Below are 15,236 nucleotides of genomic sequence, written 5' to 3'. Positions count from 1 at the left end.
AGCAGCCAGAGCTTGCTTGGCTGCTCCACACATTCCATGGTCCTGCTTCCTGTGCCTGTTCCTTTCCCATCTGTTCTTGTGCCCACTGCAATACCTGCCCTTCTCCATCCTTGACTCCCCTGGCTCTGCTTCTCGCCATATCTCTGGCTCACCCTTTGGCTGTGGCATTCAGCTTCTGCTTCCCAGCCATGCTCCCGGGTGTGTCCTGAGGTCTCGATTCTTGACTCTGGCTCCACGCTAACCTCGAGGCCTGGCTACCCCCTGGCTCTGACCATTGGGCATGACCACCCATGTCCTGGTTGTGATCTCCTGACATCAAGCTTCTGAAACAATGGAAAGACTATAAATGCTCTGTTTCTAGTGCACATGAGTTTCTCAAATCTTTTACTATGATTATTTATTTTGTTTAAAATAATTTATACAGACCCTGAAATTTACACAGCTCTTAATGGGCCTGATTCACAGCTCACTGATGACATTGGAAAGACTCACTGATTTCAGTGGTCTTTGGATCATGTCCTATATGCATATAGAGTAAGGCAAGTTTCTTGCCCCAAAGACTTACAATCTAAGTGCCTATCTACCCTATGCATCTGACCATAACATTTATTTTTGTATGGCTTGATTAAGGAAGTTTGTGTTCTAACACTGCGTTTGTATGGTGGCTAGGAGATGATCATATAACCATGTTGGAGGAGGGTGTTACAATCTGTGGATAGGAGTTGATAATACCAGAAACAGTATTTTCCTGCACTGTTCAATCTGCTTTAGAATCTGGAGATCCCACTCCTGAAGTGGGAACACTGAATTGCTGTTCAGTGTCTTGACTAGGTATGACCTAGACAGCAACACAGTTCCTTGAAATGAGTCTCTAATCTTTTTTTTCCACGCTACAAATAGTAAACATGTAGACACTTCTAACTGTTCCCTGACACAATTAGACTTCTAGGCCCTGATCCTACAAACACTTAAGTGCTTAACTTTACGGTTGGAAGTAGTCCTATTGGCTTGGACTATTCGCAGCAGGAAAATTAAGAACATGTGTAAATGTAAGTAGGATCAGGGTGCTAGAACAAACGGGCCTTTAAACAATACAAAGGCAAAACACTGAACAACACTTCAGAGAGGAGAATCCTTGAGTGCTAAATTGATTCTAATTGTCAGCACAGTCCTTCAATCAATGGAGTCGGACCTGGGCTGAATTTGGCCAGTAATCTCAAATCAGGGACTCAGTGGACTCAAGTCAAGGAGGAACTGCTTTTTTTCATCTGTATTTATTTTTAAAATGATTGAGTTTTATTGAGGCCTGACTCACCACTGTGCCACTCCGGTTTTATACCAGTGCAACTCAGTTTCATTTAAGTAGAGTAAAACCAGCATATTGCATTGTGAATCAGGCCTGGAATTTTTCACTCTTCGCATACTTAGTTACTAAATTGGCATCTTAAATGTTTTTAAATAATCTTCCTTGTTTAACAGAAGCTTTTCTGTTTACCTTTACTAGCAGGTTATTCAATTCTGGATCTACGCGAAGCAAAAGGCCCTGTTATTCTGTTGGCAGAATTTCTATATTGTTGCTATGGGAATAGTCCCTGAAGTGCTGCAGAACTGCAGTGACTCTGGACAGTTCTACAGCAGATTGTTCCACATTCATGATCACTGGAAAATTAGTTGGGATTTCATGACTTTTAGAACTATAATTTAAAATTCCCTTCCATCAGTTATTGTAGAACAAAATACATGCATTAAATATAGCCTCTGGGCCAGACACATGGTGTTTTATTTTTATCTTGTTTTTGAAAGAGCAAATGTTTTGCTACAAATTAACTTGCAAATAAAGAACAGAACTACATACTAACTTCAAAAATGTGTTTTATTTTTAGTTCCCAAGAAGATGAGCGGCCCATGTCACCCTTCTATTTAAGGTATTTACTACTCCTCCTTTTGGTTGGTTTCTCTGTGTGGGAAGGCCTTGATATTTTAACATAATGTTGGGGATGATGCCGGAAATGTGCCAACAGTCTCTAATCAAGTCTGAGATTATTGTTTACTGTCACGATCACCTCAGCAGCCAGTGGGGTGGGTGAATCCTCTGAGATGTAAAAAGATGGAAAGCTTGTGGGCGTGAGGTTTGATTTAACATCAGACTAGTAAACTTTTCAGTTAGCGGATGAACTTGATTTTCATGTTGCTTACATAACTTCATTCATTAGATAGTATTCATTATAAACAACTCCTACTGTACAAGCTCAATGGCAGCTTTGCCACAAGCCCTGATTAAGAGACAGCACATAGTTACACTGCCCCAGAAATCAGATTGAAAGTTAGCAGCCATGCAGTGGCAGCTTTCCTGCTAGTGCAGGAAGCGAGTGCAGGAAAATAAGAAAATGCCTCACTTCCAAACATGCCTGTTCAGGGGAGAATTACCATCTGTCTGTATGAGAAAGAGGCTTGTGTAGGACTCAGAGATCTTAAAAGGTGTGTTTGGGGGGTGGTTTATTGATTGTTATAGCGGTGGAGATATATTTGCAGATTGCTAGGTAGCCCACAATTTCAGCCCATCACTCCAAGCTATGTCTCTGTCTACCCCTCTGAATAATTCCCCTCCCTCTTTGGTGTTTACACTCTGATACTGGTAGACTCTCACTGTATTTCCCCCTTCCCCTTTTAGTTGTTGCCTAGAAACTTCACTCCTAGCTCTCTGTCAGAATTACCGATTCCCATGTTTCTCCCTCCCATTTAGTGTACGTGTTCCAGATTATTTTTCCTTATCTTACATTTTTCCTTGTGGAATCTCTTTTTTGTTATTTTCTGCCCATATTTCTAACCTCTTTAGTTTCCTTTATTGTTGTCTCTGTATCCCGCCTGGTGTTTGCAACTCTACCCACTTTAGCATCATCTGCAAATTTCATTAATGAAGATGTAAGTAAGATCAGACCCTAACATCGATACCTGTAGCATCCATGCTATGCAGCTTCCCCACATCTCATTGCATTTTCATTTCTGTACTACGCCTTAATGCTGTGTTTTATTTTTACTCTAAAATAGACAATTCCTTGTAGATATTGTTACAATAGCTAAAAATAAAAGATCATTGGACAAAAATTGAAACAGATATACTTCCTTCTAACTAACCCTGGAGGTTGTGGTAGGTGGAGGGAATATAATAAGGACTCTTACTAATTATGTACCGTACTGTTTTCCTTCGAGTTTCCTTTCTGTTAAAAATGAAGTGTATATTCCTTTAAGATCAAACTCATGAAAGCATCCCTATTCAGGAAAACTCTTAAGCCTGTACTTTTCTGAAGAGGGATGGACTAAGCACATGCCTAAGTGCATTCCTGATTTGGGACCTAGTGAGAGCAGTGACCTCCCTTAGAGCAGAAATCTCCTGGAAAGAACATCCAGGAGAATATCATTTGAGCTGGAGTGATCAAGAGAGATTAGGATGGATGTTTTGAGTGGAGTTATTGATGAAGAATCAAGAAGCCTATTAGAGGGAAGGATGGACTCTGTGGGATTAGAGGAACAGTATTTCTTAGGAGGAGGAAATTAGAAAGATTCAAGTGGTCTCTTAAGTATAGGTTTGGCTTTAATGGGAATGGATGAGAGAGCTCTGAAGGGGGGGTGACTTCTATGGGATGGGAAGATGTACTTTGCAAATTTGAAGAGGAGTAAATGAGAGCCAATAAGTAGTTTGAAGAAATGGCAAATAAGAACAAAGAGGGGGTAGCACACCTTGTGATATCAGCCCTCGTGCCTAGCTTGTTTCTTTTGTAACAACACTGAGAAGCAATTACTGTTAAATAAAACCAACAGCTTGTAACTCTTGCTGTTATTTATCATACATCAGAAATGCGTAAATGTTAGGCTGGGTGCCAGGTGGAGGTGATTTGGCAGGGGAGCCAGCGCAGGCTGGGCAGCGGCTGGTGCTTTTTCAGTTCAGACCTCCTGTGGTGGGTGGCAGATTTTCCCATGTGACTTTTACCATTTTTATTGCTGCTCCAGGGAAGCAGATGACATGTGTTGTAATCAACTTTGTTCCGTGCAAGGGGCCGGGGGAGCCCTTTGAATCAGTGCATAAGTCTGTCTGGTGGTCCATTTTATTTGCCCTGGTTTGCTGTTAACCAAGCTTACGTAGTCTGCAGCCTTATTCATGTGATGCAACAGTTGAATAATTAATGTAAATACATAGGGATGTGGGTTGCTAGGCGTATAGTTGTTTCTGGGTTTGTACTGTAGTACAGTAATTTCATGCAGACCGTTATGTAACAGGCTGGTTGGATGTGAACAAGAGCTGTTCATATTCCAAATGCTACGTAATACTTGGCTTCTGCCAACTAGCAGAACATTCTATCACTTTTGCGAATGTCATGATGTTTTTATTAAACTCTTTTACTTGATTCTGTATTTCATAATCCTTGACTAGTGAGAAACAACTTTATTTTCCTTGATCTTACTTCAAACAAACAAAAAGAAGGGCAAGAATTAGTACTTAAATGATGTTCCACATGTTATTGTGAATCAAAACTGTTCTTAACCCACTATTATTAAAATATACTAATAAAAAAATCCATCTTTGGGGGATTTTACTGGCAACGGGGGAGAATACAACTCAAGTAAGCCTGATCAAGAAGATCTGGTTCATTTGCTCAGCGGTGCTGTATTGAATACCTTGCAATGTGAATATTACAATAATAAAAGAAAAGGAAAACCTTACTGGCGATTGCTTGTCCTAGAAGTCCAGGTCTGTTGCATCTTACGCGCATTTAACATGCATGATTTCCACTTTACACGGTTGGCAAAAACAAAAAAGAAAAACAACAATTTGAATAATGTACCTGTAGTGCGGGCGATTCCGCCCACCCTTACACTCAATGTAATTTTAACTATACGTGATTTGTGCTTTACGCGCTGACTGCGGAACGTAACCCCAGCGTAAGATGCGACAGACCTGTTCGTGCTTGAAGGGTATCTGTGTGCCAGAATGTCTCATAATGAAAGCCATGTGAATGTTAGAACTGAAATTGTTACATAAGACAGAGTGCTCTGGACCACTTAGCTTATACAACAGGAAAGCTAATGTCAGCTGTGTTAGATAACGCAGTTTCACATACAAATAGCAGCTGGCAAAGTCAATTCCAAGTAAGGGCAGTTGTGCCCAGCCTGGTGGGGATGAACTAATGGAAGGTAATAGTGATCTGTGGTGACGTGTATGGTCTAGAAATTACACTGTCATATAGACTGTTTTTAAAGAAATTTCTCCGTGGGTATATCCTGACGTAAACCAAAGGAATGGAAAAAGAAAATAGCATGGTTCATGAGTTACTATTAATGGGCTGCTTTGAGATGCAGGGCTATCTCACTAATGAGTACCATAGCCTCAGGAACTAGAGGTGCGGGGGGTGCTGCAGCACCCTCAGGTTTTACACGGGGTCACTGGCCATGTGCCCGGCCCCCCCACTCTCAGGACTCTGCTCTCAGGATCCGGGCCGCTGGCCCTGAGGCCGGGGCTCTGCAACTGGCCCCGTGCCTGTCCCCAGCCTTTGTCCTCTGACCCCATCCAGCCCCCCCCCCCAGACATGTCACTGCTCCCGGCCCCAGCTGTGGGGTGCGGGGGCACAGACAGGGGTGAGGGGTCTGGCTTTCAGCACTCCCCGCTATTAAAAGGCTTCCAGCACCACTGATGAGTACTGTATTGAAATGGTACCATGCCCAACCCAGCTCTTACTGAAGTGTGTGACAAAACTTGCATTGACTTTGGGTCTGGCCCTGCACACACTGCATTCATACATCAGGTGGTTTTCCCCAGTGTTATCCTTGTGTTTCTCCTTTCAATCCCATCGTTCTCTTTCTTTGTGGTAATGCCCCTCCCTCTCTCTCTCTCTTTAACATCTGTCCCCTGTTACACAAGAGAAATGGTCTTATCAGTGCAGCATTACTGACAAGAGTCTTAGCCTGTGTGGTGCGTATGGGCAAGTCATGCAGTGACATTTACTGTGTCTATTCTGATGTCAGCCTTTCAGGACGACATTGAAAATCTGTTTGTAGAGTTATTGGCTGTTACTTAAGGGGCTGATCCTGAGAGAATCAGAGTCCTAATGTTAGCTAGTCAGGCCCCTTTGAGTGTTGGGCCCTTTTAACAAACAAAATGTTGCTGGGCTGGTGGTTCTGTGCTCCACTGCATGTGCAGTAGATGAAAGTGGTAGCGGGGAAAGAAGCCTGGAGTGTAGATCTCTGTATACTTACTGCTCCACTCCAGTAGAGTTCTAGCCTTAGCCAGGGTACTTGCATCACTCAGATATCTCTGCTTTGAACGGTAGGTGCCAGTGTGCACCAGCCACAGGAGATTATACCAGAACAAGGGATAAAGAGAGGCATATATAAGAAAAGCAAAGGAGAATCGCTATTCTTCATAGGATTCATTTTTCCTGACATTAAGATAACCGTGCAAATACAATATACCACATTAAGGTAAGGCTAATTGTGTTGTATTTGAACTTTCAAAAATATGAAACTATTAAGAGAAGGTTGAAATCAAGTCCATACCATGGTTGGACATAGCTAGGCATTTGCAGCACATCACCATTTTCAGATTTTATATACAAAAAACAATCCTCTCCTGCTTTGAAGATTTGTACATCAAATTACAGCATGAAGCAAATTTCTTATAATGGAATTGTAACTTCTAGGCAAAACACAAGGTATGTTACATACCTTAAACTGTAAAGGAGAAAGCACCTAGCATTACGATTCTGGATAATAAATAATTTTTAGACCGATTCCAATGTCTTCTAGTTCATTTAAACATTGAAAAGTCCCATTGTTAAACCAGAGGAATTATGTACCAACTAGACTTTGGAATTGTTCTGTTTTTAAAAAGCTCTAGAAACTGTTTTCATTTGCATTTTTCCTCAAGCAGCCTTGCTAGAAGAGTGAACTTGTTTGCCTCTACTGTAATTTTCCTTTGGTTATCATTTTTCATTTACATTTTCTTTTTGAACATTTTGTTTCTCTGCATAAAGGATGTGCATTATAAGTAACCCCCTGTGCAAATGATAGCATTAGTTCCAAGTTCTGAGCTCTCCATAGCCTGAGACCCTGGTAATTATAGGTCATTACTGATGGCCAGAAAGCAACACTGTATGCTTTTAAAATATTTTTAATGTTTCAGATTAAATTTATAGATGTTTCCATGCTCTTTTAATGCACCTTCCCTGGGGCAGAAGGGAAAAGCCAGTCGTGTGCAAGATTATAGTATGGTACGTTCTGACTAATTCTAATTACAATTCTTAATATTTGACAGTAATACATTTTGCTCTGCAGTGCCTCTGTTATTGCAGGGGAGATGGGGGGGAAGGTTTTCAGTTCCTGAGTAACATCAATCATGTGGCTAATGCAATAATAGGTTAATGATATACTCTGCACAAGGTGCAGATATTGGGAAGTTTAATTCAAAATCATGACAGGGTATATTCAGTTTAGATTAAAAGACTAGTATTCATTAAAGAGGTAAAGAGTTGTGGTACCCAAACTTTTCCAGTTGTGACCTCTGTGGAAGCCATGACAAATGTGTGAGACCAAGTGCAAAATGAAATCACCCTCATTTGCACATTTTTGGTAGCTTTATTGTAGCAAAGGACAATAGGTGAAATTCTGGACTGTGCCTCTAAGAGTGTCTACACTGCAGAAAAAAGTGTGTTCTTAACTGGGGTTAAAATAGCAGTGAAGAGAGGGAGACTTGGCTTTAAACTCAGGCTAACCGTGTGAGTTAAAACCTAGAGGGCAGGGCTCCCTGGGGTTGATCATGAGTTAAAAGCCAAGTTGCTGGGTCTTTGCTGCTAATTTAACGCAAATTAGTTAACCTGAGTTAAGAACACACCTTTTTTTTTTTTCCAGTGTAGACTTTCTATGTTTGTGTCTCTTAGAGAACTTGTAGACCAAGTGGGGTGTGGCTAAAGTGGCTTAAGCCACCTACGAAACCTCTAAGTCTTGAGCTGCCCTGGGAGCTGAAGAGGACTCTGGCATAATTTAGACAGCCCTGAGGCCCTATCTAAGTTATGGCTGCTTCCTTGGGCTGCCCCTGCCCAGAATCTCCACAGTACTGTGTGCTGCAGCCCCCACCCAGAACCCCCCTCCTGTCTCCATCCCCCTTTCCCCGCAGGCCCGTTACTCCTGGCCTTGTAATGGGGGTCTCAGAGGGCAACCTTATGGCTGTCTTCTGCGGTGCTTACATTGGAGGGGAATCCTCCTCAAGGCAGAACCAGGGTTTTTAGGGCCCATTTACACCACTCCAGCCCTTTTACCTGGTGTAAAGGTACCAGAGCAGAGATGAGAATTTCACCCTGTATTTTTACCTTGATGACTTACATGTAAAATCATACTCAAGATCTTTTAAGATAGATATCCAACCAGTAACTAGTTATCTCGAGATGCATGCCTCTCCGTAGCATTGCTGTGTTCAGTCTGCCTAATTCTAAGCTACACTGATTGTAATTTCCAGCTTTCAGTTTATTAGTGTCAGAGTTTCTTTGCAATATTTAAAAATAACATAAATAAACAAGGAGACGGAGGCAGAAACGATCGAGCAAGTGATGAAGGCTTTTTCTTTGCTAACAGATCCTTTGGATCAGATTCTCCTCTTACATCAGTTTGACCCCACTGGAACGCCATTAATTTTGTGAAGTTACTCCTGTTTTGCCCTTGGGTACAAGGAAAATCAAGCCCCTTACAATGAACGTGCCCAGCTTTGTAATATTTAGGTGAGATTGGAACTAATTCTAATAAAAACTGGTCTATTGAATGGTAACAGAAATAAATCAGTCCACTTGCCTAATAGGCCTAAATGGAACAGTATATACGACCTCCCGCCTCCTTTCATTGGAGTTAATAGCAATGGGAGCTGGGGTTGCTCAGTACCTGTAAAAGTCAGATGCCCATAACTAGGTGCCTAAATATGAATTTGGAGGCCTACCTTTAGGCACCCAGGTTTGAATGATTTGGCCTTTATGTACCATAGCTGGATATTGATGGTTTGCCGGGAAGTGAGAGGGGGCAGATGGGGGGCGGAGGCCAGGCTGTTTGGGGAGGCACAGCCTTCCCTACCCGGCCCTCTATACAGTTTCACAACCCCGATGTGGCCCTTTTTTGCCCACTCCTGGCTTACACCCAGCTCCCTAGACTTGCAAATAGTCTCATGGACACAGCCTCTGTCAGGTGTACCCTTCACCTCAAGGAACGTCTCCCATGCATAGGAAAAAATGATTTACTTCATGGCCCACATCCTCCAAGTCCCTGTCCATCTCGGACAACAGATGCTACATTTTTCTAGCACTACTCCATTATTACAGACTGCCCCCCTCAGGACTCCCGACCCATCCAACCCCCGCTTCTTGTCCTCTGACTGCCCCCTCCCGGGACCCCCACCCCCCATCCGACCCCCCCACTCCCAGTCCCCTGACTGCCCCAACCCCTGTCCACATCCCCGCTCCCTGACAGGCCCCCCTGGGACTTCCTGACTGTCCCCCCTCCAACCTCCACCCCATCCAACCGCTCCCTGTCACCTCACTGCCCCCAGGACCCCCTGCCCCTTATCTAACCCCCCTGCCCCCTTATCATGCCGCTCAAAGCAGCAGGAGCTCTCAGCCCCGCCACCCAGCTGGAGCCAGCCATGCCGCCCACGCTGCCCGGCAGGAGTGGTGGGCCAAAGCGCTGGTGGTGCAGTGCACTGAAACCCCCGGGGAGGGCGGACAGCGGGGGAGGGGCCGGGAACTCAGGGGCCGGGCAGGATGGTCCCGCGGGCCAGATATAGCCTGCAGGCCATAGTTTGCCCACCTCTGGTGTAAGCTAACACTGAGGCACTCTGGTGATTCCCCCGCTAGGGAAAGAAGTATGAAGGGGTTGTGGGAGCAGGTCAGTGAGGGGTTGGTGTTTAAAACAAGACTTTTGTCAGGAATTTGTGGCCTTGGCTGGTTCTGAGGGAGCATGAAGTCCCAGAACTGGATAACTCTCCAAATGATGTCAGTGGGGCATGGGGTGGAGCAGTAGAAGTCCAGTATAATGTAATGAAAATAATCGACTGTATATATCAAGGCGTCAAACACAGAAGGAGAAAATTATTAACCAAGCCGGACATGAGTTCACATTGTTTCACTGATTTAATGAACAAAGCTGCTATTTAGAGGCAATTAATTACGCAGTAAGACATGGCAAGTAATGTGTTTTGGGCATTCATAGCATGCCTTTGGGTGCTTTGTGAAGCATGAAGCTGAGGACCAAGTGACTTCAGCCACCCAAGAAGTTCAGCAAACCTCTAGGAATTTGTTACCAGAAGTGTTTCTTTGCTGTTAGCTTTTTGAGAATTTCTCATTAAATATCTCCATGTATTTACTGGAGGTTATTAACATAGGCAGTAATACACACATACCATTTGTGCCTAACATTCTAAAGCTATTTCATAATTCTGTTTACTCCATCAAGATATTTTTTTTTAAATGGCCTAACTTCCTGGCTAATGGTACAGAATAGAACCAATTTGGCAGTGCGTTTTAATTAAGCTTCAAACTTAAATAGCATGGAAAGCCAATTACTGTGGAATTACAAGAAATTTAGTGTATCTGAAAACTTCCCCTTCAAAATCCCACTATTATTGAGAGACAGGCCCAGTAAAGAGCATTAACATATCACAGGACCAAGAAAAAGTTAGTTTCTAAATTTAAAAGGGCTAATGAAGCTTTTTTTTAAAGTACTTTCTCTTCACGTGGTGGTGGGGTGGGGTTGGGTGGGTGGGTGGGGGTGTATTTACGTCATGCTCTCTATGTCCATGAAGTAATTTTAAAATCAGTATTGTATAGCTCTCAGATAGAACCTACAGTCCCTTAGTAGATATTTTAATAGCTACCCCAAAATAATTGCCATATGTATATGTGTCATTAGAAAATAGCAGGTTTAATAGACTTAAAACTGAATCAGTGTTGATGAGGTCACCTTTGTTATGGGTTAAAATCACTACTCAATATATGTGGAAGTTATGAAAATGTTAGGAATTTTATGCGCTGTTTTGCATTTGATTTTTATTTACTTTTTTCCTGGAAGAAGGAACTGCATGCTCTAATAATCCTTTCTCCCCAAGTTTAAATGAAGTTAAGTGATAAAAGGCAAAAAATAGTTTTAGGGAATAATAATCATTCCCCCATAAACCTTCAGAATTCTGCCCAAACCGTGAAATATCAGCAGTAAACAAATGGAAGGAAGAGCTCAAGACTACAGTCATGAAACAGGAGTTTGCATTTTTACACAACAGTAATTTTGCTGGAATTATATGGCATAATGTGAAGGAAAATGCTGTTTTCTGAGTTTAATATCCTCTTAAGTGTCCTTTCCTTTTCAGACCCCATGTCTTTAAAAAAAAAACACACAAAAAAACCCACAAAAACCCTGAAACAGAAAGCTTATTAGGGATGGAGGACGAAGAGAGATGAGATAAAGGGCAAGTGAATGTGTGTGTGTTAGATATCAATATTTGATATGTGTTGTATGTAAATATTAGAAATGAGGAAGTACAGAAATTTGATGTAAAGTTAAAGTACAACCACACTTGTGGCAGTTACACATTTGTGAGAAATTACATGTATTATGCAACTTTGTGTGTGTGTGTGTGTAAGGGTAATATTAAATACAATAAGATGATACAAATGATAAATGTATTAATTAGAAATATACAACTGTATATGTATTATTATAGGTATAACATCCATGTATACATGGAATAGACTGCCAAATATACATGTGCTTTCATGGTATGTGAATCCTTTGAGGAACTGTGTCTGGGGTAGAAGTCAGATTGCACAGGTGAAGTCATAGTTGCAGGGAGTGGCATGTGTGGATGCACTGCACTAATTTACACACACCAAGCTGGTTAGTGGGGATGCACTGAATTCCTTGCAGCATGCTGGCTTATCTACAACATGTAGGCTTGCAGTAGTTCTGTCCTCTAGACCTGTAGAGACGTGTGCTGTTGTGTGGCTTTCCTAAACTGATTTTTGTGTCACTTTTATTTTACCTCCTCACACCAGTTCAACTCCCTCTCCCTACCACTTGCTACCAGCGAAGCGACAGTGTGCTTGCCTTCTGAGGAGCATGAGTGCTCCAGCCTTTCGGCTGGCATCAGGTCTCTTCAGGGAAGCTACAGTGGTTTGGTGGGAGAAATATTAAAGAGAAAGGATAGAAGAAACCTTAGTACATTGGCCAAACCGGACAGTCTCTGCGCAAAAGAATAAATGGACACACATCTGACATCAGGAGTTATAACATTCAAAAACCAGTGGGAGAACACTTCAACCTCTCTAACCACTCAGTGACAGACTTGAAGGTGGCAGTTTTGCAACAAAAAAACTTCAAAAACAGACTCCAAAGAGAGACTGTTGAACTCGAATTAATATGCAAATTAGATACAATTAACTCATGCCTAAACACAGACTGGGAATGGTTGGGTCATTACACTAATTGAATCTATTTCCCTATGTTAAGTTCTCCTCACACCTTCTATGTGTCATCTTACTTATCACTTCAAAAGTTTTTTTTTCTCCTGATGATAGCTCATCTCAATTGATTAGATTCTTCCTGATTGCATACTTCCACCTTTTCATGTTCTCTGTATGTATAAATATCTCATGTCTGTGTGTTCCATTCTATGCATCCGAAGAAGTGAGCTGTAGCTCACGAAAGCTCATGCTGAAATAAATTTGTTAGTCTCTAAGGTGCCACAAATACTCCTGTTCTTTTTGCGGATACAGACTAACACGGCTGCTACTCTGAAACCTTAGAAACTGTGATTGGTTTAAAGTAATAGAGCAATTGTTGAATCATCAGCAATTAAAGTTTCTGAAAGGACGCCCCTTGCATGTATAGATTAAAAGCAGTAAATTTCTATTAGGGTGGCACAGTAAACCTAGAATTCTGGAGTAAGACTTTCACAAGTCCCTCTTGTAATCTAACGTAGGATCGATGTACATCTGAGTACACCAGGCAACCCTGCTACTGATCCTCTTGCTGATAAGAGGATAAAGCCAAATGGAACATTTAAGCTAATTTGTTTGATTTAATTATTATTGTTGGCGTGATGACCAGGAGTGAAATCTCACGTGCCCTCTTATCTGCAAAGCTGAGTCAACACATGGGGAGCAATCTGATGCTACATGAAAGGGGAGGGACTTTCTTTAGCCTAATCTAATCTGACCCTGCAGTTAGGGAGCAGAGCAGTAATGGCCATGCGGGATGGCACGTCACCTTACTTGAAAGTGCTTTGAACAGTAAGTGGTGACAACTAGAATTAGGTTATTTTACCTCTTTCTGAGCCTGGAGTCAGACTGAGAGGTAAACAGAGAGGAGAGAAAATATACTTAAAAAAAAAAAGTGGAGAGGGAGCCAAGAACATGAAAAATGGGGCGTTGGGGAAGGGGAATCTGTGAAGAGGAAATATGTTTTGCCTTTTTCCTGATGAGTAGTTGAAAACATGTTAAGTCACTTTATAGTGTGTACGTTTTGAAATCTTGACTCAAAAGAACAGAGCTCATTTGATTAAACTAAGTGTGATCTAGGGCTGCAGAATATTCAGGCGGAGAAGAATCATAATGTGCTATAGCTAAAATACTTTCCTTTTTACTGGTCTCTTGGTAGTAAATGACAAGCAATCCAATTCTGAGTGTACGAGCCTGGTGTAAATGTGCGTTCTAACAGTGTGAGTCAAAATTCTGAGGGGGTCAGAAGCTTGTCATGTGCGTATGTAATTCTAGGACATGAATTCCTGCTGACAGATCATACCTTTAATTAATCTAGTAGATGGTGGAGTGTCTTAAGAAAAGGCAATGAGAGAAGAAAAGCCAACATTGTCCTTCAGGTGTTAGAACATAAGAACGGCCATACCGGGTCAGACCAAAGGTCCATCTAGCCCATTATCTGTCTACCGACAGTGGCCAATGCCAGGTGCCCCAGAGGGAGTGAACCTAACAGGCAATGATCAAGTGATCTCTCCTGCCATTTGGTAATTAGATCTTTCTTCCCTTTCCACAGTGCCCATGTATCCCAAGTGAGCAGTAACATTCCTGCTACTGGAGAGTAAGTGACTCTGTTTATTTTTAAGTTTTGTTGCTATCACTTGTTGTCTATTTAAGGTTTTAAAAATGTTATTCTCTTATTTTTCTGTAATAGCCTAGTATTGTCCAAAGAAAAGTGCATTGTGTATAGTGATCATAAACCACTTCCTCTCAAATAAGTGCCTGGGTGTCATAGTTCCTTGCTTTTTTCCCACACCCATGGGATGTTGTGGTTATTATGCAACCACAGAGATTTCAAGAAGCACAACCTCGCTGTGCTGTAAGGCGTCTTCTTACCTGCCTGACATTCAAGTCCCAACTTTTGGCGTATGGACTTACTCTTGCCCTTATATTACACGCGCGCACACGCACGCACACACACTTGGCAAAGTTAAAATACGCTTTTATGATATTGCTAATTTTTTTGAGGGTTTACAAACTCAGCTAACAATAATTAGCAACAAGTTTATAAACTCTTCAGTGGCCTCGTGGCCCATGTACAGGTTCACATTCATAGCCAACACGCTCATAATTAACCATCAGATTCTCTCAATAAATCATTTTCGTGCACTAAATGTTATTGAACATGAATGAATGAAACAAATCTGGAGTTTCTAATCAAACCTTTTGTGAGCCATGATGTTCCAGAGAACATAAGATTTTTTCAAAATATTGGGGGGACAGGGAGAGAAATTCCTTTTTTCAAACTGTCATGTATCAAAAATGTTTGTCTGATATATCTCAGTCTTTACCTCCAAACCCTCCTCTGTCACAAAAATAAGCAGAAGAAATTGCAAGGAAAAAGGAACTTTTTTCCCACAAAGTGAGAATGGAAGGCTTCTGTTAGGTTTACAACAGAAGCAGTCTCACAACCTTATCTCCAGTGTCACTGCAGTGACTCCATCACTGTACTGAAGTGAATAAAAGCTCTGTTGCTCACAGTAGTTCTGATTCCAATCTCACACCAGAATCAAACAGGAGTCGTTCCATTGAAATCAGTGAAGTTGCAGCAGTGTTAAAACAGCATGAGATCAGAATTGGGCATATATATATATATATATAGCTGAGTAAAGTTTATGATGAGTTGCCCTACTGTATGATCAACATACTTGTGAGAAGGTAGTCACTCCTCATTCTCACAGA

General features: G+C 41.8%; 1 protein-coding gene across 1 annotated transcript in view; it reads left to right on the top strand.

Moving 5' to 3' along the window:
- Nucleotides 1–15,236, top strand: part of FAM13A (family with sequence similarity 13 member A) — a 202,432-nt gene that overhangs the window by 136,288 nt on the left and 50,908 nt on the right. Inside the window, exons 8-9 of the mRNA XM_045017748.1 lie at nucleotides 1,884–1,925; nucleotides 14,071–14,115. Of these exons, the coding sequence (XP_044873683.1) occupies nucleotides 1,884–1,925; nucleotides 14,071–14,115 (87 nt within the window). The remainder of the gene's footprint in view (nucleotides 1–1,883; nucleotides 1,926–14,070; nucleotides 14,116–15,236) is intronic.

The sequence above is a fragment of the Mauremys mutica genome, chromosome 5, assembly GCF_020497125.1.
Source record: "Mauremys mutica isolate MM-2020 ecotype Southern chromosome 5, ASM2049712v1, whole genome shotgun sequence".
Lineage (NCBI taxonomy): Eukaryota > Metazoa > Chordata > Testudines > Geoemydidae > Mauremys > Mauremys mutica.
Note: the sequence above shows the minus strand (reverse complement) of the source record. Positions and strands in the feature narration are given on the sequence as shown.